Source organism: Carassius auratus, unplaced genomic scaffold (genome assembly GCF_003368295.1).
Source record: "Carassius auratus strain Wakin unplaced genomic scaffold, ASM336829v1 scaf_tig00026946, whole genome shotgun sequence".
In the NCBI taxonomy this organism is placed as follows: Eukaryota; Metazoa; Chordata; class Actinopteri; order Cypriniformes; family Cyprinidae; genus Carassius; species Carassius auratus.
The window spans coordinates 18,597-39,580 of record NW_020525557.1 but is presented as its reverse complement, the minus strand read 5'-3'; the positions used below and the strand labels follow the sequence as shown (position 1 = coordinate 39,580).

Genomic DNA, 20,984 nt, shown 5'->3' with positions numbered 1-20,984 from the left:
CACCACAAAAAGGAGCCTATTTTTCCCAATAACCTCGAGAGGTACGGATGTCTGATTTTCTTGGAAACTTTTCGTGCCTTACGCTTTTTCCATCCTTCGATAGCTCAGCTGGTAGAGCGGAGGACTGTAGATGAGTTGTTGGGTATCCTTAGGTCGCTGGTTCAATTCCGGCTCGAAGGAGTGTGATTTTAAATTCAGATCAAATATTTTCACATTTCCTTTAGACTTCGTATTGGCAGTTAAAAAAAGCCAATGGGTCAAGATCCAAATATATCACCTTACAGAGTGGAAAGAGCGTTTGTCATATTAGAGGCTTCTTTTTTACACGCTTCAATATTTATGAAAACACTTGACGTTGGACTTCATACGTTTAATGTAAAGAAGAGATGGGTTGACGCCGACGTGATTTGAAAACGCAACCTTCTGATCTGGAGTCAGACGCGCTACCGTTGCGCCACGAGGTCTTAAAAAACAGGTTATTGCTTCCTTTGCATTGCCGTTGACGAATTCACCAGAAAAAGGAGCCTATTTTTCCCAATAACCTCGAGAGGTACGGATGTCTGAATTTCTTGACACCTTCTGGTGCCTTATGCGTTACATCCTTCGATGGCGGTACCTGACAACCACAAGTCTGTAAAATTAATCCAATAGTATGCCGACTTCTATCTTTTGAAAACCAATCACGTTACGACCTCTATCTTTTGAAAACCAATCACGTTACGACTTCTATCTTTTAAAAACCAATCACGTTACGACTTCTATCTTTTATAAATCAATCACGTTGCGATCTCTATTTTTCCGCGTCCAATGAAATGGCAAGGTCTAATGGCGGTACCTGACAACCACAAGTCTGTAAAATTAATCCAATAGTATGCCGACTTCTATCTTTTGAAAACCAATCACGTTACGACCTCTATCTTTTGAAAACCAATCACGTTACGACTTCTATCTTTTAAAAACCAATCACGTTACGACTTCTATCTTTTATAAATCAATCACGTTGCGATCTCTATTTTTCAGCGTCCAATGAAATGGCAAGGTCTATTTCTCATACACCAATCACGCACGTCCTCGCCAATTGCATGTAATCTCCGCTCAGGTAACGTTAAATTATTTACATTCCGCTCATGTATGTTATTTATATCTTGATATGAATGAAATGGTTTAGGATTTTTGTTCTTTAGGAATAGCAAGATTGGCCATGTAAATTAGCCTATGATTACCGCTTGATACTACGTAACGTCAACTGTCACTGATGTGTAAATACTATTACGACCGGAGCTAACGTAACTGTAAATATGTCGAATTTAACCGATTAACAAGTTTTCTCAATGAAAAAAAAATGCTTTTTATTGAATTGTAATAAGGTTCCACAGCTTTTTCCAAATGCGGCATTTGAACACACAAAATGAATTTGGAAAATGTTAATGTTTTGTTTAACTTTTACACGTATGTTATATGTTTGTACATATGTTATGACCAGTCAAAAGAAGTGAATGGATAAGTTTATACATTCAGGTTCATGCCCTTATCACATGGACACAGTTGAAAGACCACAATATGTTTAATCTGAGTATTTGTTTTAGTCAAATTAATCCATAATGCTATATATTTATTTATTTATTTATACTCATAAACGTGTTGTATGAGCCTAGGTCATTGAGACATACAGCCATAATAGAAAGATCTATCACAACTTGTTAAGACTCTATGTAATTGTTCTTATACTTTTATTCTCGTTATAATCTTATTATATGTATTTTTTTATATTTGTACAAACATACACACATACATACAAACATTATATATATATATATATATATATATATATATATATATATATATATATATATATATATATATATATATATATATATATATATATATAAATGTTATATAATTGTTTTGACATTATATATATGACTGAATTGTGCAATTGAAATGTTTCCTCTTGGCATGAATATAGCCCCTGCTGCTGACATGGCATTAAATAATAAATAAATAAATCACAACATGTTATATGTAAGATAATATGTGTATTATAATGAACTTATAATCTGCTATAATATGGCGGTCGTTCTGGACCAGGAACACAACTAGCTATCATGAAATGAACACAACAGGAGGGTAAATGCTACAGGCTACAATGGCAGTTAGTGTAACGTGTTATGTAGTGTTTCAGGCAACGACATGGCTTCAGCTAAGTCTCACAAAGGCATGAGTAATGCTGAATGGCTTGCGCGTCTGGAGAGTTTTGCCCAAACAGGAGTTTGGCCATCTACACAGGGGAATAGACCTTCTCCCCGACAAAAAAGATGGCATGAGATGTATCAGAAGGTAAGTTATGCAGCTAGATTCATGGGCAAACTAACAAACTTTTTTGACAATACATTGTGGTATTTTTATTTATGTGTATGGTTAAGTAATTACATGTAAATACAATGTTATATTGATATAATTATGATGACTTATTGCTGTTTTGAGATCCAGTGTCAGAGGTATAATTCATGTTCACAGATAGAAAAGTGCCCTCTGCAAATGAGGGGACAGACCACTCTTCTGAAGGAAGCTCAGACATGTATTTGTGGCTTTCACAAGGTAACTTCAATTAGCCTGGTTCAAGTTGCATAAATAGATAGATGTGTTTGCAACATCAATGTGTCTTTATATCTAAAATCACATTAGGAAGACTGTTTTGTACTTTATGCATGTGTCACAGGTTCATCCACCAGTCACAGGGGAAGCATCACAGAGCACCCCGGCCCAAAGCACACCCTCTGTCAGCGATGTGTCATGTCCTGCAAAGAGACCTAAACTGACATTGTCAATGGTAAGCAGACCACACTATTGCATGCATCACTGCAGATACTGAAACATCTCAACCTTTAACTATAGTGTTAGGGTTTTGTTATCACTAACCATGACAAATCTTTTTAGTTTGAAAAGTCAAGGTTTGGAGGCTCACATGTGGCAGCAGCAAAACCTAATTTGAGCACCCAGAGGAAAACCTCTCAGGTTAATATTAAAAGACATCAAGACTTTTATAATGTCATCATGACTTTATCACTATGTAATTTTAATGTATTAAAAACATGGCAATCCCCTTAATAAATTATTCATAATGTTTGACTCCACAGATGTTAGAGCACTCCAGTTCAGCTACAGTTTCATGTCCACCCTCTGATCCTCATCCTCCTCCATCCCCCAAACCTCATCAGCCCGTCATCCAGTCCTCCTCTTCCTTCTTCCTTCCTCCACCTCAGAGTTCACAACGCATCAAAAAAACAGCAACGCCATCAACTGTTTCTGAGAATACTGTTGTGAGGAGCCCAGTAAGATCTCATTCAAAATATATACATGTCTTCATCATTTAATGCTCTCTTAGCTTTTATTTAAACCAGTGTTTTTTATAATATCAGCAGGTCTCATCTCAGCCAGAAGATCTCCCCCTTCTGTGGCCACAGACAATGCCACAGCAAGACCAGAAGTGGGTGTCAGAAGCACTTTTTAGGGTTGGTGCAAAGGGAAAGCTGGAGCTGCGTGAAAACCTACAGTTGTGGTATCACCCCCCACCACCAGCCCTGTTGTACCACCAAGCTCCAACACCTGATAGGTTTTTTTCACAGCGTCTCTTGCTCTGGATGCCATATAAGCTGTGGAAGGTGCGGCTCCAGTGTACTAACCCTGCCTGTGCCAGGCAACAGCTGTGTGGTGGTGGACTGCACAGGAGGGTACGACAGGTGTTAGACATTGACAGATACTACAACCTGGTGACAGAGACCCTGATCTGCACCAGGTGTAGAACCAGCTATCTGTCCTGGAGTCAAGCTGTGCTGCAGCAGTTGGACCTGGCCCATCGATCTGAATTCAGGGTCATCCTCACACGCAAGTAATTATTTTGCAGTCATTTTCACTTATGTGCTACCCTTTCTGATAAATATTTCCTACAATAATTAGATACCTTATAATAAGATACTTAAATGAATGCTTTTTTCCAAGGTATGCCTGTGACATTCGGGTTCTTCGCTTGCTGCGTGAGAGGGGCATGGGGAATGGCCCAGTGAGGATCATCGGCCAGCTGAGAGAGAACCACAGTGAGGAGTGGTTGAAACGTGCGCTTCGGTACACATCAGAGTGTGTGGCCTTTTTTGATAATCGTGGCCTGCATCCGCTGCACTTCCAGGAGCCACCACCACTTGCTTCAGTACCCAGCTACAAATGGCTCCTCACTGTATATAGTCAGGACATTCTCAACAGGCTCGATCACATAAAGGCCAGCATAACATCCACGTATGGATCAATCTTAAAAATGGATTCAACTAAGAAGGTCAGATAAGCTGCTTAATTGACTGTACCCTTATCTATAATGTATTGTTAGACCAAGAGAGCTTTATTTTTTTCAGTGTAACTGATTTGGATGCATGTTGTATTATTTGCTATGCTTATTGTTTCTTTCAGATCACCAAGAAGTTGAGCGGGCCTGCGAAAGGCACAGCACAGTGGCTTACCTCAGTGGGCAATGAGATAGGTCAGGTGCTGATGAGTGTCCTGACTGCGAATGAAGGGGCTGGGTTAGACCTCATGGCTGCAGGGCTCATGGAGCGATACCGGAGTGCTGGTGTTGATCCTCCCACTATCATTTATGTGGACTGTGATTGTTGCAAGAAAGTGGGAGAGACTAAATTGAAGAGGCGGTTCAGCGGCTGGCCAGATGTCATCGTCCGCCTAGACATTTGGCATTTTATGCGACGTCTGGCAGTAGGGTGCACCACTGACGCCCACCAGTTGTACCCTACTTTTATGGCAAGGCTGTCATCCTGTATTTTTGAGTGGGATGCAGGGGATCTCACTCTGCTGAGACAGGCCAAAAGGGAGCAACTCATCCAACAGGGCTGGCCTACTCTGTCGGAGGCAGAACTGGACCATCATTTAACTAAAGCTGAGCTGCTCCAGCACTGCAGGAGGAGAACACGGGGAGAAGAAACCACTTTCCGCCTCCTTGATATGCTCATCAGAGAGCTCATGGGTGGCAAGGGGAATGATGCTCTTGGAGTTCCTCTACTTGACAGTGTGAGAATGCAGCACATCTGGAATGTCCAGAGGCAGCACATCACCTGTATCCAAGACCCTCCAAATGTGCCGCTCTATACTGAAACTGGAACTACAAGCAAGGGTGGGGTGGTTCTAAAAACTTATCGTTGTGCCAGAGGCTCCACATCCCTGGAATCATTTCACTGCCACCTAAACAGATTTATTCCAGGTTTGTCATGTCAGAATATACCACATTTTGCCACTAATTCCTGTTTATCAAGATATTTGCAGATTAAATTTTATGTTTTGCATTTTCTCAAAGCAATATTTGGCTTTCTATTTCTTTTTCTAGGGAACAGCGCAAACAGCCTGAACTTCCAGATTTATCTCCTGGAAGGTTTATTACGCTGGAATCAGGACCGGGCTGAAGCTGCTGTTGCAGATGGAGGTTCAACTCTGCGCTCTTACACAGGGGAGCTGTTTTACTCTGTCAATGAGAACTACAATAAGTTGTATGGCAGGAAATTGGTCCCTAGCTTCACTCCACCTGCAGTATACACAGGTAAAAATATTTTGATAAATGCAGCTCATGATGTAGCATGTTTTTGGTAAAATTACAAGTGCTTTTGGACAATAATAATGTAATTTTGACATATCAGAGAAAAATTATACTACCAGAATATTTATACATTATTCTGTGTTCTAGGTTTCAGGGCAGAAAATAAAATACATAGTAGAATATAGAGTAATCCTGTCTTTTTATGATACCCTCTGAATTAGATATATATTGTTCATACAGAAGTGGACAACAAAATATTTACTGCATTTCTAAATAAACCTTTCTGCATAATTTCCATTAAAAATGTTTCCTGTTACAAATATTTCCTCAGGGGAGCTCATTGGAGTACAGTACTTGTTGAGGCAGAATAGTCAGCCCCTGGAGGACATGTGCCCTACCTCTGATAGGACCTCTCAATTGCTGGAGGAGATAGATGTGGAGGAGCAAGTGGAAAAGGATGAGGGTTTCATTGATTTCTTTGGAGAGGAAGCCACAGTGGCAAATCTTGTGGCATCAGATGACTTAGTCCTTTCAGGTCCACCAGTTCTACCAGCTGCACCAGTTCCCAGTGTCCAGGCTCCTACAGCTGCACCACTGCCCAGTGTCAAAATTCCACCACTGCCCATTGTCCAGACTCCACCACTGCCCAGTGTCCAGACTCCACCATTGCCCAGTGTCCAGACTCCACCACTGCCCAGTGTCCAGACTCCACCATTGCCCAGTGTCCAGACTCCACCATTGCCCAGTGTCCAAACTACACCACTGCCCAGTGTCCAGACTCCACCACTGCCCAGTGTCCAGGCTCCACCACTGCTCAGAGTCCGGGCTCCTTCAACTGCACCAGTGCCCAGTGTAGCTGCATCACTGCTCAGTGTCCAGGCTCCACCATTGTTCAGAGTCCGGGCTCCTTCAGCTGCACCAGTGCCCAGTGTCCAGGCTCCACCACTGCTCAGAGTCCGGGCTCCTTCAGCTGCACCAGTGCCCAGTGTAGCTGCACCACTGCCCAGTGTCCAGACTCCACCACTGCCCAGTGTCCAGGCTCCACCACTGCTCAGAGTCCGGGCTCCTTCAGCTGCACCAGTACCCAGTGTCCAGGATCCTTTAGATACACCAGTGCCCTCAGCAATGGTAAAATTTCCTTTTCTATACGAATTGTCACTCATTTAGTTATCTGCCATTAAGCAGTAAACTTACTTAACAGCATGTAAATACCTAACCAACAGTTATATATTTCCAGGCTGTTGACGAACACTGCATTCCTGGAATGGACCGGGTGGATGCGTTGGCAGAGTGTCTGGTGGAGCTGCGCACACAGACAAGCCTCACACTTACCAACCAACAAGTTGCGACCATTGTGGGTCTGTGGCAGAACCTGGACAAATTTGATAAAGACAGGGTGGTGTATGCTGCTCGTCATCAAGACAGGCTACTTACAGGACGTTTTAGGTCCCCAAAAAAGAAAGCTGTCTTCACTCCTGGTGTCGACAGCACAAAAAGGTGTGTTTTGGGTTCTAGCGGCTCTCCAGCACAGTGGCCTAATTGCTGTCGCCTTGTTGAAATGATTTTCATAAGGTTATGTAACATCCACCGAAGCCCCAAGAAACAGCGGACAGAATGTCTGTCTAGATGGGATCTCATTCTTCGTGATTACAGAAAAATTCGGCAGCTAATCCTGAGCAATGGAACGGTGATGAGTGACACAACCCTTCAGCTAGTTGAGGTAAATCAGAGGACCCTTACGACATGGCACAATAACCGTTTAAAGGGTCAGGAGGTCTCCTTGCTGTTGCAAGGGCTGGACCTTCCAGAGGCACGTCCAGTGGCTTTGGATGTTTTGCCTCCAGCACGAGTACAGCCTGTTGTGCCTCCACAATATAGCCACCAGTTGCATACCTACCAGATGCCACCAGACACAGCTGGACAGGCAAAGACAAAGTTTAGAAAGATTGCGCCCTCAGCTACCTGTACATCTGCCACAGCAACTTCAATCTGGCCATCAGCCGTACACCCTCAGCATTCAGCCACGTCCAGCCAGCTAAGGACAATTTGTCCCAGGCCGACAGCACCACACCCATTGGTTCCTGACACACCCACTGCCCCTGTTGTGTCTCAGATGTTTCTGGTGCCCTGCCCAGCCCCATTTTCCACCATTAACCCTGGAGCAATTTCCTCTGAGCCACCTGCAAATGACACAGCCACTCCAACCAAACGATCGTACAATCGCACTGTAAAAGCAAATTCGTGCAGAAAGTGTGGCCAATTTCGTACTCAAGAAACTGGCCATAGCCAGTACAAAGGCAAAATATATTGCCCTAATAAAGAAACAATTACGAAGGAGCAGTGGTTACAGATTATGAGAAGATAACTCATTTATTTATGTGTGATACATTCATTTTGTTCTCTTGGTTGGATCTGTTCTGTTTTTTATCTTCCAGCCATATTTAATGTTAAAGAGTTATACTGTGCACTTTTTTTATCTTGTATTATTATTATTATTATTATTATTATTATTATAAACATGTGGGTATGTATGTGAATACACTATAATACATATGGAAATATATATACATATTAAATAAAGTTAAACTATTATTATTATTATTATAGAAAGGTTTATGTGTAGAGGAAGCAGTATAAAGTAAAATACCAAAATGTGTAGATTTTGATGTATATATTTATATATTTTTTTGTACTTATTTTATATAGCGTGTGAACTTAAAATTCTTAATTTTATATTGAATTTAGTACTTTTCCTACATTTTTTTAAATATGTATATAGTTAATAAATATATTTCTCTTTGACTGGTGTGTTGTATTTATTTGTTTTATTGAATGTAATGACATTCAGTTTACAGTTAAATTCAGTGTCACGTGTAGCTTTGCAGTAAGTAATATGATACAATAAAGTGTGAATGCCGTAATAAGGAGGTTATTTTGTCCCTACTGCCACAGGAAATGATTGCCTTAATAAATGCACTTTGACTAATGATAATGATAATGAGAATAAAATAAAAATCAATCTTAGAAACGAAAGAATTATTAAATCAAAAACATTACTGTCAAAATCAATCTTAGAAACGAAACAATAATTAAATTCAAATACATTACTTTTAAAATCAAACTTGGACACGAAACAATCGATTTACGATTTTTAACAAATACACGCATAACTTTATGTGACAGCGTGGATTCGAACCTACGATTTCCTGAATTTCTCGCGCTTCTCTTCCTCTCTCTCCCCTCTTCCCCCCCTTCTTATACAGACAATTGTTCCCCAGCTTTGGCGGAGTTGGGAGAGCGTTAGACTGAAGATCTAAAGGTCCCTGGTTCGATCCCGGGTTTCGGCAAAATCTCTCACTCTTTTCCGTTTTTTGAGGCGGGCCAGTGACCAAAAATCACTGGGTTCCAACTTCTCTGTATAACTGCTTCCCCACTGCCACGGAGCTATCTGTTTCCCAGTTGGCCACCAAACAAGCAGTTTCGGTTCCATGGTGTAATGGTCAGCACTCTGGGCTTTGAATCCAGCGATCTGAGTTCGAATCTCGGTGGAACCTGTGTGCTTTCTTGCCGCAGGAAAAGATAAAAACAGCACTAGGTTGGCACTGGTGACAGTCTTTGTGGCCCTGTGAGCAACGGCTGCTCCAGGTAAGGTTTCATGGTGTATTGGTTAGCACTCTGAATCCAGTGATCCGAGTTCAAATCGCGGTGGGACCACTTTTTGCAACCAATTTGCGCAGGACCATGTCTGAAATACTTTTTGGCAGCTTTGAGTCCAAAAAAATTAACTAACGTAGAGACTGTGGCAGCATTGCATCGATGCCCAGTCGGTCTCTTTAGGGCACTGGTTCTCAAACCTGTCCTGGAGGCACCCCTGCCCTGCACAGTTTGATTGTCTGCCTTATTAGACACACCCAAATAAGGTATTGCGGTCTCTATCAATGAGTTGATGATTTGAAACAGGTGTGATAGATGAGGGAAACATTCAAAATGTGTAGGGCAGGGGTGCCTCCAGGACAGGTTTGAAAACCACTGCTTTAGGGAACTGTGTGTAAAATGGCAATGTTTTGCAACCAATTTGCACAGGACCATGTCTGAAATACTTTTTGGCAGCTGTGAGACCCAAAAAAAGCTAACGTGGGAGTGTCGCAGCATTGCGTCAGTGCTCAGTCGGTCTCTTTAGGGCAATGGTTTTCAAACCTTTCCTGGAGGCAACCCTGTCCTGAACATTTCGTATGTCTCCCTTATTAGACACACCCAAATCAGGTCTTGCAGTCTCTATTAATGAGCTGATGATTTGAAACTGGTGTGTTAGATGAGGGGAAATGCAAAATGTGCAGGGCAGGGATGCCTCCAGGACAGGATTGAAAACCACTGATTTAGGGATGTGTGAGTAAAAGGGCAGGAGCCAACTTGGAGAATGCGGGCATCGATCCCGCTACCTCTCGCATGCTAAGCGAGCGCTCTACCATTTGAGCTAATTCCCCTGGCCTTTCAAGAATGACGAGCATAGCTGCGAATGACCGGCTTGATGCAAAGAGGCCGTCCCTCCTCTGGGCTTGCACCTTTGCACTGGCCGCGATTGTGTTGTCGAATTAACAAAGAGATTTAGCTTTTGTGTTAAAGGACCTTCTCGGTCTTGTTACGCCAGTATGCATGTGCGGATTCTTGTATTATGCAGACCACCTTGCATCACTCGGGTCACGCAGACAACTTCTCACCTCTTTTTCTCACACTGACTTAAAGAATAAGGAAGCGCATCTCCATTCCAGTCCTCGCTTCCCAAAGGTCTGCATATTTTGCATGTCTCTCTTTGTTAGCACACCTGATTTGGATAATCAGCTCATTAGAAGTGAGCTCCTTGCGATTGACATGGTCCCTACACAGTGTTCATTGCTCCCCACTCCCTGAGCAGGGGAAATCCGTCGAAGTTTACTTCACTTTGGAACATTGGTTCACGGATTTGCGCTGCGCAACGTCTTCACACATGGACAAGTGTGACATCATATACCTCTGTATACCTCTGTACACCTCTGTGTTAGTCACTTTGAACTGAACGTACACATACGCTCTGAACTTGAATCACGGAGGGATGTCATGTGATGTCCACTTCTCAGGGCACTTACGTTTGAATGGAACAAATGTCTGAAGCTATACGAGAAACATACAAAATCTGAAGAGCAGGGGGCTCGAGGACTGGAATTGAGAACCGCTGGTCTAAGTGACATCTGACAGTTTCAGCTGTCCTCCCTAACATCCCTCTACATGTTAGATACAGCCACATTTTTAGGTCAGTTAAGAGGCCAACTTGCGTTCGTTAGCCTTTAACACTGTCTCGAGGTCTTTGATTGCTTCCACGTTAGTTCATGTTCCTTCTTTTATTGATGCTGCAGTAGCTCTTTTTTCTCAGCCCAGCACAGGAAGGCTCGTTGGTCTAGGGGTATGATTCTCGCTTTGGGTGCGAGAGGTCCCGGGTTCAAATCCCGGACGACCCCTTGGTCGGGATAAAACGTGAAGCTTTGTTGTCTCATTGCGTTCACTAACATTGAGGCAGTTTTTTATTCAATCGGGTAGAGGCAGATGGCTAAGGGAGGCCGGTTAGCTCAGATGGTTAGAGCGTGGTGCTAATAACGCCAAGGTCGCGGGTTCGATCCCCGTACTGGCCAGCTGTTTTTATTGTCTGGGGGCTCATCTCTGCTCTGCTCTTCTCCTGTGACAAAGAGTAGGGTGATCTCACTGAAATCCCTGCTTGCTAAGCAGGAGCTTGTTGTGGCCGAAATGGCGGTACCTGACAACCACAAGTCTGTAAAATTAATCCAATAGTATGCCGACTTCTATCTTTTAAAAACCAATCACGTTATGACCTCTATCTTTTGAAAACCAATCACGTTACGACCTCTATCTTTTGAAAACCAATCACGTTACGACTTCTATCTTTTAAAAACCAATCACGTTACGACTTCTATCTTTTATAAATCAATCACGTTGCGATCTCTATTTTTCCGCGTCCAATGAAATGGCAAGGTCTATTTCTCATACACCAATCACGCACGTCCTCGCCAATTGCATGTAATCTCCGCTCAGGTAACGTTAAATTATTTACATTCCGCTCATGTATGTTATTTATATCTTGATATGAATGAAATGGTTTAGGATTTTTGTTCTTTAGGAATAGCAAGATTGGCCATGTAAATTAGCCTATGATTACCGCTTGATACTACGTAACGTCAACTGTCACTGATGTGTAAATACTATTACGACCGGAGCTAACGTAACTGTAAATATGTCGAATTTAACCGATTAACAAGTTTTCTCAATGAAAAAAAAAATGCTTTTTATTTAATTGTAATAAGGTTCTACAGCTTTTTCCAAATGCGGCATTTGAACACACAAAATAAATTTGGAAAATGTTAATGTTTTGTTTAACTTTTACACGTATGTTATATGTTTGTACATATGTTATGACCAGTCAAAAGAAGTGAATGGATAAGTTTATACATTCAGGTTCATGCCCTTATCACATGGACACAGTTGAAAGACCACAATATGTTTAATCTGAGTATTTGTTTTAGTCAAATTAATCCATAATGCTATATATTTATTTATTTATTTATACTCATAAATGTGTTGTATGAGCCTAGGTCATTGAGACATACAGCCATAATAGAAAGATCTATCACAACTTGTTAAGACTCTATGTAATTGTTCTTATACTTTTATTCTTGTTATAATCTTATTATATGTATTTTTTTATATTTGTACAAACATACACACATACATACAAACATATATATATATATATATATATATATATATATATATATATATATATATATATATATATATATATATAAATGTTATATAATTGTTTTGACATTATATATATGACTGAATTGTGCAATTGAAATGTTTCCTCTTGGCATGAATATAGCCCCTGCTGCTGACATGGCATTAAATAATAAATAAATAAATCACAACATGTTATATGTAAGATAATATGTGTATTATAATGAACTTATAATCTGCTATAATATGGCGGTCGTTCTGGACCAGGAACACAACTAGCTATCATGAAATGAACACAACAGGAGGGTAAATGCTACAGGCTACAATGGCAGTTAGTGTAACGTGTTATGTAGTGTTTCAGGCAACGACATGGCTTCAGCTAAGTCTCACAAAGGCATGAGTAATGCTGAATGGCTTGCGCGTCTGGAGAGTTTTGCCCAAACAGGAGTTTGGCCATCTACACAGGGGAATAGACCTTCTCCCCGACAAAAAAGATGGCATGAGATGTATCAGAAGGTAAGTTATGCAGCTAGATTCATGGGCAAACTAACAAACTTTTTTGACAATACATTGTGGTATTTTTATTTATGTGTATGGTTAAGTAATTACATGTAAATACAATGTTATATTGATATAATTATGATGACTTATTGCTGTTTTGAGATCCAGTGTCAGAGGTATAATTCATGTTCACAGATAGAAAAGTGCCCTCTGCAAATGAGGGGACAGACCACTCTTCTGAAGGAAGCTCAGACATGTATTTGTGGCTTTCACAAGGTAACTTCAATTAGCCTGGTTCAAGTTGCATAAATAGATAGATGTGTTTGCAACATCAATGTGTCTTTATATCTAAAATCACATTAGGAAGACTGTTTTGTACTTTATGCATGTGTCACAGGTTCATCCACCAGTCACAGGGGAAGCATCACAGAGCACCCCGGCCCAAAGCACACCCTCTGTCAGCGATGTGTCATGTCCTGCAAAGAGACCTAAACTGACATTGTCAATGGTAAGCAGACCACACTATTGCATGCATCACTGCAGATACTGAAACATCTCAACCTTTAACTATAGTGTTAGGGTTTTGTTATCACTAACCATGACAAATCTTTTTAGTTTGAAAAGTCAAGGTTTGGAGGCTCACATGTGGCAGCAGCAAAACCTAATTTGAGCACCCAGAGGAAAACCTCTCAGGTTAATATTAAAAGACATCAAGACTTTTATAATGTCATCATGACTTTATCACTATGTAATTTTAATGTATTAAAAACATGGCAATCCCCTTAATAAATTATTCATAATGTTTGACTCCACAGATGTTAGAGCACTCCAGTTCAGCTACAGTTTCATGTCCACCCTCTGATCCTCATCCTCCTCCATCCCCCAAACCTCATCAGCCCGTCATCCAGTCCTCCTCTTCCTTCTTCCTTCCTCCACCTCAGAGTTCACAACGCATCAAAAAAACAGCAACGCCATCAACTGTTTCTGAGAATACTGTTGTGAGGAGCCCAGTAAGATCTCATTCAAAATATATACATGTCTTCATCATTTAATGCTCTCTTAGCTTTTATTTAAACCAGTGTTTTTTATAATATCAGCAGGTCTCATCTCAGCCAGAAGATCTCCCCCTTCTGTGGCCACAGACAATGCCACAGCAAGACCAGAAGTGGGTGTCAGAAGCACTTTTTAGGGTTGGTGCAAAGGGAAAGCTGGAGCTGCGTGAAAACCTACAGTTGTGGTATCACCCCCCACCACCAGCCCTGTTGTACCACCAAGCTCCAACACCTGATAGGTTTTTTTCACAGCGTCTCTTGCTCTGGATGCCATATAAGCTGTGGAAGGTGCGGCTCCAGTGTACTAACCCTGCCTGTGCCAGGCAACAGCTGTGTGGTGGTGGACTGCACAGGAGGGTACGACAGGTGTTAGACATTGACAGATACTACAACCTGGTGACAGAGACCCTGATCTGCACCAGGTGTAGAACCAGCTATCTGTCCTGGAGTCAAGCTGTGCTGCAGCAGTTGGACCTGGCCCATCGATCTGAATTCAGGGTCATCCTCACACGCAAGTAATTATTTTGCAGTCATTTTCACTTATGTGCTACCCTTTCTGATAAATATTTCCTACAATAATTAGATACCTTATAATAAGATACTTAAATGAATGCTTTTTTCCAAGGTATGCCTGTGACATTCGGGTTCTTCGCTTGCTGCGTGAGAGGGGCATGGGGAATGGCCCAGTGAGGATCATCGGCCAGCTGAGAGAGAACCACAGTGAGGAGTGGTTGAAACGTGCGCTTCGGTACACATCAGAGTGTGTGGCCTTTTTTGATAATCGTGGCCTGCATCCGCTGCACTTCCAGGAGCCACCACCACTTGCTTCAGTACCCAGCTACAAATGGCTCCTCACTGTATATAGTCAGGACATTCTCAACAGGCTCGATCACATAAAGGCCAGCATAACATCCACGTATGGATCAATCTTAAAAATGGATTCAACTAAGAAGGTCAGATAAGCTGCTTAATTGACTGTACCCTTATCTATAATGTATTGTTAGACCAAGAGAGCTTTATTTTTTTCAGTGTAACTGATTTGGATGCATGTTGTATTATTTGCTATGCTTATTGTTTCTTTCAGATCACCAAGAAGTTGAGCGGGCCTGCGAAAGGCACAGCACAGTGGCTTACCTCAGTGGGCAATGAGATAGGTCAGGTGCTGATGAGTGTCCTGACTGCGAATGAAGGGGCTGGGTTAGACCTCATGGCTGCAGGGCTCATGGAGCGATACCGGAGTGCTGGTGTTGATCCTCCCACTATCATTTATGTGGACTGTGATTGTTGCAAGAAAGTGGGAGAGACTAAATTGAAGAGGCGGTTCAGCGGCTGGCCAGATGTCATCGTCCGCCTAGACATTTGGCATTTTATGCGACGTCTGGCAGTAGGGTGCACCACTGACGCCCACCAGTTGTACCCTACTTTTATGGCAAGGCTGTCATCCTGTATTTTTGAGTGGGATGCAGGGGATCTCACTCTGCTGAGACAGGCCAAAAGGGAGCAACTCATCCAACAGGGCTGGCCTACTCTGTCGGAGGCAGAACTGGACCATCATTTAACTAAAGCTGAGCTGCTCCAGCACTGCAGGAGGAGAACACGGGGAGAAGAAACCACTTTCCGCCTCCTTGATATGCTCATCAGAGAGCTCATGGGTGGCAAGGGGAATGATGCTCTTGGTGTTCCTCTACTTGACAGTGTGAGAATGCAGCACATCTGGAATGTCCAGAGGCGGCACATCACCTGTATCCAAGACCCTCCAAATGTGCCGCTCTATACTGAAACTGGAACTACAAGCAAGGGTGGGGTGGTTCTAAAAACTTATCGTTGTGCCAGAGGCTCCACATCCCTGGAATCATTTCACTGCCACCTAAACAGATTTATTCCAGGTTTGTCATGTCAGAATATACCACATTTTGCCACTAATTCCTGTTTATCAAGATATTTGCAGATTAAATTTTATGTTTTGCATTTTCTCAAAGCAATATTTGGCTTTCTATTTCTTTTTCTAGGGAACAGCGCAAACAGCCTGAACTTCCAGATTTATCTCCTGGAAGGTTTATTACGCTGGAATCAGGACCGGGCTGAAGCTGCTGTTGCAGATGGAGGTTCAACTCTGCGCTCTTACACAGGGGAGCTGTTTTACTCTGTCAATGAGAACTACAATAAGTTGTATGGCAGGAAATTGGTCCCTAGCTTCACTCCACCTGCAGTATACACAGGTAAAAATATTTTGATAAATGCAGCTCATGATGTAGCATGTTTTTGGTAAAATTACAAGTGCTTTTGGACAATAATAATGTAATTTTGACATATCAGAGAAAAATTATACTACCAGAATATTTATACATTATTCTGTGTTCTAGGTTTCAGGGCAGAAAATAAAATACATAGTAGAATATAGAGTAATCCTGTCTTTTTATGATACCCTCTGAATTAGATATATATTGTTCATACAGAAGTGGACAACAAAATATTTACTGCATTTCTAAATAAACCTTTCTGCATAATTTCCATTAAAAATGTTTCCTGTTACAAATATTTCCTCAGGGGAGCTCATTGGAGTACAGTACTTGTTGAGGCAGAATAGTCAGCCCCTGGAGGACATGTGCCCTACCTCTGATAGGACCTCTCAATTGCTGGAGGAGATAGATGTGGAGGAGCAAGTGGAAAAGGATGAGGGTTTCATTGATTTCTTTGGAGAGGAAGCCACAGTGGCAAATCTTGTGGCATCAGATGACTTAGTCCTTTCAGGTCCACCAGTTCTACCAGCTGCACCAGTTCCCAGTGTCCAGGCTCCTACAGCTGCACCACTGCCCAGTGTCAAAATTCCACCACTGCCCATTGTCCAGACTCCACCACTGCCCAGTGTCCAGACTCCACCATTGCCCAGTGTCCAGACTCCACCACTGCCCAGTGTCCAGACTCCACCATTGCCCAGTGTCCAGACTCCACCATTGCCCAGTGTCCAAACTACACCACTGCCCAGTGTCCAGACTCCACCACTGCCCAGTGTCCAGGCTCCACCACTGCTCAGAGTCCGGGCTCCTTCAACTGCACCAGTGCCCAGTGTAGCTGCATCACTGCTCAGTGTCCAGGCTCCACCATTGTTCAGAGTCCGGGCTCCTTCAGCTGCACCAGTGCCCAGTGTCCAGGCTCCACCACTGCTCAGAGTCCGGGCTCCTTCAGCTGCACCAGTGCCCAGTGTAGCTGCACCACTGCCCAGTGTCCAGACTCCACCACTGCCCAGTGTCCAGGCTCCACCACTGCTCAGAGTCCGGGCTCCTTCAGCTGCACCAGTACCCAGTGTCCAGGATCCTTTAGATACACCAGTGCCCTCAGCAATGGTAAAATTTCCTTTTCTATACGAATTGTCACTCATTTAGTTATCTGCCATTAAGCAGTAAACTTACTTAACAGCATGTAAATACCTAACCAACAGTTATATATTTCCAGGCTGTTGACGAACACTGCATTCCTGGAATGGACCGGGTGGATGCGTTGGCAGAGTGTCTGGTGGAGCTGCGCACACAGACAAGCCTCACACTTACCAACCAACAAGTTGCGACCATTGTGGGTCTGTGGCAGAACCTGGACAAATTTGATAAAGACAGGGTGGTGTATGCTGCTCGTCATCAAGACAGGCTACTTACAGGACGTTTTAGGTCCCCAAAAAAGAAAGCTGTCTTCACTCCTGGTGTCGACAGCACAAAAAGGTGTGTTTTGGGTTCTAGCGGCTCTCCAGCACAGTGGCCTAATTGCTGTCGCCTTGTTGAAATGATTTTCATAAGGTTATGTAACATCCACCGAAGCCCCAAGAAACAGCGGACAGAATGTCTGTCTAGATGGGATCTCATTCTTCGTGATTACAGAAAAATTCGGCAGCTAATCCTGAGCAATGGAACGGTGATGAGTGACACAACCCTTCAGCTAGTTGAGGTAAATCAGAGGACCCTTACGACATGGCACAATAACCGTTTAAAGGGTCAGGAGGTCTCCTTGCTGTTGCAAGGGCTGGACCTTCCAGAGGCACGTCCAGTGGCTTTGGATGTTTTGCCTCCAGCACGAGTACAGCCTGTTGTGCCTCCACAATATAGCCACCAGTTGCATACCTACCAGATGCCACCAGACACAGCTGGACAGGCAAAGACAAAGTTTAGAAAGATTGCGCCCTCAGCTACCTGTACATCTGCCACAGCAACTTCAATCTGGCCATCAGCCGTACACCCTCAGCATTCAGCCACGTCCAGCCAGCTAAGGACAATTTGTCCCAGGCCGACAGCACCACACCCATTGGTTCCTGACACACCCACTGCCCCTGTTGTGTCTCAGATGTTTCTGGTGCCCTGCCCAGCCCCATTTTCCACCATTAACCCTGGAGCAATTTCCTCTGAGCCACCTGCAAATGACACAGCCACTCCAACCAAACGATCGTACAATCGCACTGTAAAAGCAAATTCGTGCAGAAAGTGTGGCCAATTTCGTACTCAAGAAACTGGCCATAGCCAGTACAAAGGCAAAATATATTGCCCTAATAAAGAAACAATTACGAAGGAGCAGTGGTTACAGATTATGAGAAGATAACTCATTTATTTATGTGTGATACATTCATTTTGTTCTCTTGGTTGGATCTGTTCTGTTTTTTATCTTCCAGCCATATTTAATGTTAAAGAGTTATACTGTGCACTTTTTTTTATCTTGTATTATTATTATTATTATTATTATTATTATTATAAACATGTGGGTATGTATGTGAATACACTATAATACATATGGAAATATATATACATATTAAATAAAGTTAAACTATTATTATTATTATTATAGAAAGGTTTATGTGTAGAGGAAGCAGTATAAAGTAAAATACCAAAATGTGTAGATTTTGATGTATATATTTATATATTTTTTTGTACTTATTTTATATAGCGTGTGAACTTAAAATTCTTAATTTTATATTGAATTTAGTACTTTTCCTACATTTTTTTAAATATGTATATAGTTAATAAATATATTTCTCTTTGACTGGTGTGTTGTATTTATTTGTTTTATTGAATGTAATGACATTCAGTTTACAGTTAAATTCAGTGTCACGTGTAGCTTTGCAGTAAGTAATATGATACAATAAAGTGTGAATGCCGTAATAAGGAGGTTATTTTGTCCCTACTGCCACAGGAAATGATTGCCTTAATAAATGCACTTTGACTAATGATAATGATAATGAGAATAAAATAAAAATCAATCTTAGAAACGAAAGAATTATTAAATCAAAAACATTACTGTCAAAATCAATCTTAGAAACGAAACAATAATTAAATTCAAATACATTACTTTTAAAATCAAACTTGGACACGAAACAATCGATTTACGATTTTTAACAAATACACGCATAACTTTATGTGACAGCGTGGATTCGAACCTACGATTTCCTGAATTTCTCGCGCTTCTCTTCCTCCCTCTCCCCTCTTCCCCCCCTTCTTATACAGACAATTGTTCCCCAGCTTTGGCGGAGTTGGGAGAGCGTTAGACTGAAGATCTAAAGGTCCCTGGTTCGATCCCGGGTTTCGGCAAAATCTCTCACTCTTTTCCGTTTTTTGAGGCGGGCCAGTGACCAAAAATCACTGGGTTCCAACTTCTCTGTATAACTGCTTCCCCACTGCCACGGAGCTATCTGTTTCCCAGTTGGCCACCAAACAAGCAGTTTCGGTTCCATGGTGTAATGGTCAGCACTCTGGGCTTTGAATCCAGCGATCTGAGTTCGAATCTCGGTGGAACCTGTGTGCTTTCTTGCCGCAGGAAAAGATAAAAACAGCACTAGGTTGGCACTGGTGACAGTCTTTGTGGCCCTGTGAGCAACGGCTGCTCCAGGTAAGGTTTCATGGTGTATTGGTTAGCACTCTGAATCCAGTGATCCGAGTTCAAATCGCGGTGGGACCACTTTTTGCAACCAATTTGCGCAGGACCATGTCTGAAATACTTTTTGGCAGCTTTGAGTCCAAAAAAATTAACTAACGTAGAGACTGTGGCAGCATTGCATCGATGCCCAGTCGGTCTCTTTAGGGCACTGGTTCTCAAACCTGTCCTGGAGGCACCCCTGCCCTGCACAGTTTGATTGTCTGCCTTATTAGACACACCCAAATAAGGTATTGCGGTCTCTATCAATGAGTTGATGATTTGAAACAGGTGTGATAGATGAGGGAAACATTCAAAATGTGTAGGGCAGGGGTGCCTCCAGGACAGGTTTGAAAACCACTGCTTTAGGGAACTGTGTGTAAAATGGCAATGTTTTGCAACCAATTTGCACAGGACCATGTCTGAAATACTTTTTGGCAGCTGTGAGACCCAAAAAAGCTAACGTGGGAGTGTCGCAGCATTGCGTCAGTGCTCAGTCGGTCTCTTTAGGGCAATGGTTTTCAAACCTTTCCTGGAGGCAACCCTGTCCTGAACATTTCGTATGTCTCCCTTATTAGACACACCCAAATCAGGTCTTGCAGTCTCTATTAATGAGCTGATGATTTGAAACTGGTGTGTTAGATGAGGGGAAATGCAAAATGTGCAGGGCAGGGATGCCTCCAGGACAGGATTGAAAACCACTGATTTAGGGATGTGTGAGTAAAAGGGCAGGAGCCAACTTGGAGAATGCGGGCATCGATCCCGCTACCTCTCGCATGCTAAGCGAGCGCTCTACCATTTGAGCTAATTCCCCTGGCCTTTCAAGAATGACGAGCATAGCTGCGAATGACCGGCTTGATGCAAAGAGGCCGTCCCTCCTCTGGGCTTGCACCTTTGCACTGGCCGCGATTGTGTTGTCGAATTAACAAAGAGATTTAGCTTTTGTGTTAAAGGACCTTCTCGGTCTTGTTACGCCAGTATGCATGTGCGGATTCTTGTATTATGCAGACCACCTTGCATCACTCGGGTCACGCAGACAACTTCTCACCTCTTTTTCTCACACTGACTTAAAGAATAAGGAAGCGCATCTCCATTCCAGTCCTCGCTCCCCAAAGGTCTGCATATTTTGCATGTCTCTCTTTGTTAGCACACCTGATTTGGATAATCAGCTC

At 42.5% G+C, this 20,984-nt stretch overlaps 4 protein-coding genes, 1 long non-coding RNA gene and 7 other non-coding genes across 12 annotated transcripts; 10 read left to right on the top strand and 2 right to left on the bottom strand.

The window, feature by feature from the left end:
• The first annotated feature begins 93 nt into the window (after positions 1–93).
• trnay-gua (transfer RNA tyrosine (anticodon GUA)) lies at positions 94–180 on the top strand. The gene is given in 2 exon segments: positions 94–130; positions 145–180. It is a non-coding gene; the product is annotated as a tRNA-Tyr (tRNA).
• A 443-nt stretch (positions 181–623) lies between these two features.
• On the top strand, positions 624–1,576 carry LOC113078876 (uncharacterized). The gene is made up of 2 exons (XR_003281653.1): positions 624–820; positions 1,040–1,576. It is a non-coding gene; the product is annotated as an uncharacterized LOC113078876 (long non-coding RNA).
• A 387-nt stretch (positions 1,577–1,963) lies between these two features.
• Positions 1,964–6,446, top strand: LOC113078871 (uncharacterized). Its single transcript, XM_026251178.1, has 11 exons — positions 1,964–2,337; positions 2,518–2,598; positions 2,720–2,830; positions 2,938–3,015; positions 3,138–3,332; positions 3,420–3,889; positions 4,000–4,327; positions 4,459–5,260; positions 5,384–5,593; positions 5,922–6,359; positions 6,442–6,446. The coding sequence occupies exons 1-11, from the start codon at positions 2,191–2,193 to the stop codon at positions 6,444–6,446; spliced, it is 2,865 nt and encodes a 954-aa protein (XP_026106963.1). The 5' UTR covers positions 1,964–2,190.
• A 118-nt stretch (positions 6,447–6,564) lies between these two features.
• LOC113078870 (uncharacterized) lies at positions 6,565–8,052 on the top strand. The gene is made up of 2 exons (XM_026251177.1): positions 6,565–6,718; positions 6,828–8,052. The coding sequence occupies exons 1-2, from the start codon at positions 6,716–6,718 to the stop codon at positions 7,953–7,955; spliced, it is 1,131 nt and encodes a 376-aa protein (XP_026106962.1). The 5' UTR covers positions 6,565–6,715; the 3' UTR covers positions 7,956–8,052.
• Positions 8,053–9,072: 1,020 nt separating this feature from the next.
• On the top strand, positions 9,073–9,144 carry trnaq-uug (transfer RNA glutamine (anticodon UUG)). The gene has a single exon. It is a non-coding gene; the product is annotated as a tRNA-Gln (tRNA).
• An 857-nt stretch (positions 9,145–10,001) lies between these two features.
• On the bottom strand, positions 10,002–10,074 carry trnaa-agc (transfer RNA alanine (anticodon AGC)). Its single transcript has one exon. It is a non-coding gene; the product is annotated as a tRNA-Ala (tRNA).
• A 936-nt stretch (positions 10,075–11,010) lies between these two features.
• On the top strand, positions 11,011–11,082 carry trnap-ugg (transfer RNA proline (anticodon UGG)). The gene has a single exon. It is a non-coding gene; the product is annotated as a tRNA-Pro (tRNA).
• Positions 11,083–11,179: 97 nt separating this feature from the next.
• trnai-aau (transfer RNA isoleucine (anticodon AAU)) lies at positions 11,180–11,253 on the top strand. Its single transcript has one exon. It is a non-coding gene; the product is annotated as a tRNA-Ile (tRNA).
• Positions 11,254–12,514: 1,261 nt separating this feature from the next.
• LOC113078869 (uncharacterized) lies at positions 12,515–16,998 on the top strand. The gene is made up of 11 exons (XM_026251176.1): positions 12,515–12,889; positions 13,070–13,150; positions 13,272–13,382; positions 13,490–13,567; positions 13,690–13,884; positions 13,972–14,441; positions 14,552–14,879; positions 15,011–15,812; positions 15,936–16,145; positions 16,474–16,911; positions 16,994–16,998. Exons 1-11 carry the CDS (start codon positions 12,743–12,745, stop codon positions 16,996–16,998), a joined length of 2,865 nt encoding a protein of 954 aa, XP_026106961.1. The 5' UTR covers positions 12,515–12,742.
• A 118-nt stretch (positions 16,999–17,116) lies between these two features.
• LOC113078874 (uncharacterized) lies at positions 17,117–18,700 on the top strand. Its single transcript, XM_026251180.1, has 2 exons — positions 17,117–17,270; positions 17,380–18,700. The coding sequence occupies exons 1-2, from the start codon at positions 17,268–17,270 to the stop codon at positions 18,505–18,507; spliced, it is 1,131 nt and encodes a 376-aa protein (XP_026106965.1). The 5' UTR covers positions 17,117–17,267; the 3' UTR covers positions 18,508–18,700.
• A 925-nt stretch (positions 18,701–19,625) lies between these two features.
• On the top strand, positions 19,626–19,697 carry trnaq-uug (transfer RNA glutamine (anticodon UUG)). Its single transcript has one exon. It is a non-coding gene; the product is annotated as a tRNA-Gln (tRNA).
• Positions 19,698–20,553: 856 nt separating this feature from the next.
• trnaa-agc (transfer RNA alanine (anticodon AGC)) lies at positions 20,554–20,626 on the bottom strand. The gene has a single exon. It is a non-coding gene; the product is annotated as a tRNA-Ala (tRNA).
• Positions 20,627–20,984: the final 358 nt, after the last annotated feature.

Excerpts from the sequence above, each read along its gene's own strand:
- LOC113078871 (XM_026251178.1), top strand. The coding sequence starts at position 2,191 with ATGGCTTCAGCTAAGTCTCACAAAGGCATGAGTAATGCTGAATGGCTT. Across the intron at positions 3,333-3,419 it reads ATACTGTTGTGAGGAGCCCA|CAGGTCTCATCTCAGCCAGA; the intron begins GTAAGATCTCAT and ends TTATAATATCAG. Across the intron at positions 4,328-4,458 it reads AAATGGATTCAACTAAGAAG|ATCACCAAGAAGTTGAGCGG; the intron begins GTCAGATAAGCT and ends TGTTTCTTTCAG.
- LOC113078869 (XM_026251176.1), top strand. The coding sequence starts at position 12,743 with ATGGCTTCAGCTAAGTCTCACAAAGGCATGAGTAATGCTGAATGGCTT. Across the intron at positions 13,885-13,971 it reads ATACTGTTGTGAGGAGCCCA|CAGGTCTCATCTCAGCCAGA; the intron begins GTAAGATCTCAT and ends TTATAATATCAG. Across the intron at positions 16,146-16,473 it reads TCCACCTGCAGTATACACAG|GGGAGCTCATTGGAGTACAG; the intron begins GTAAAAATATTT and ends ATATTTCCTCAG.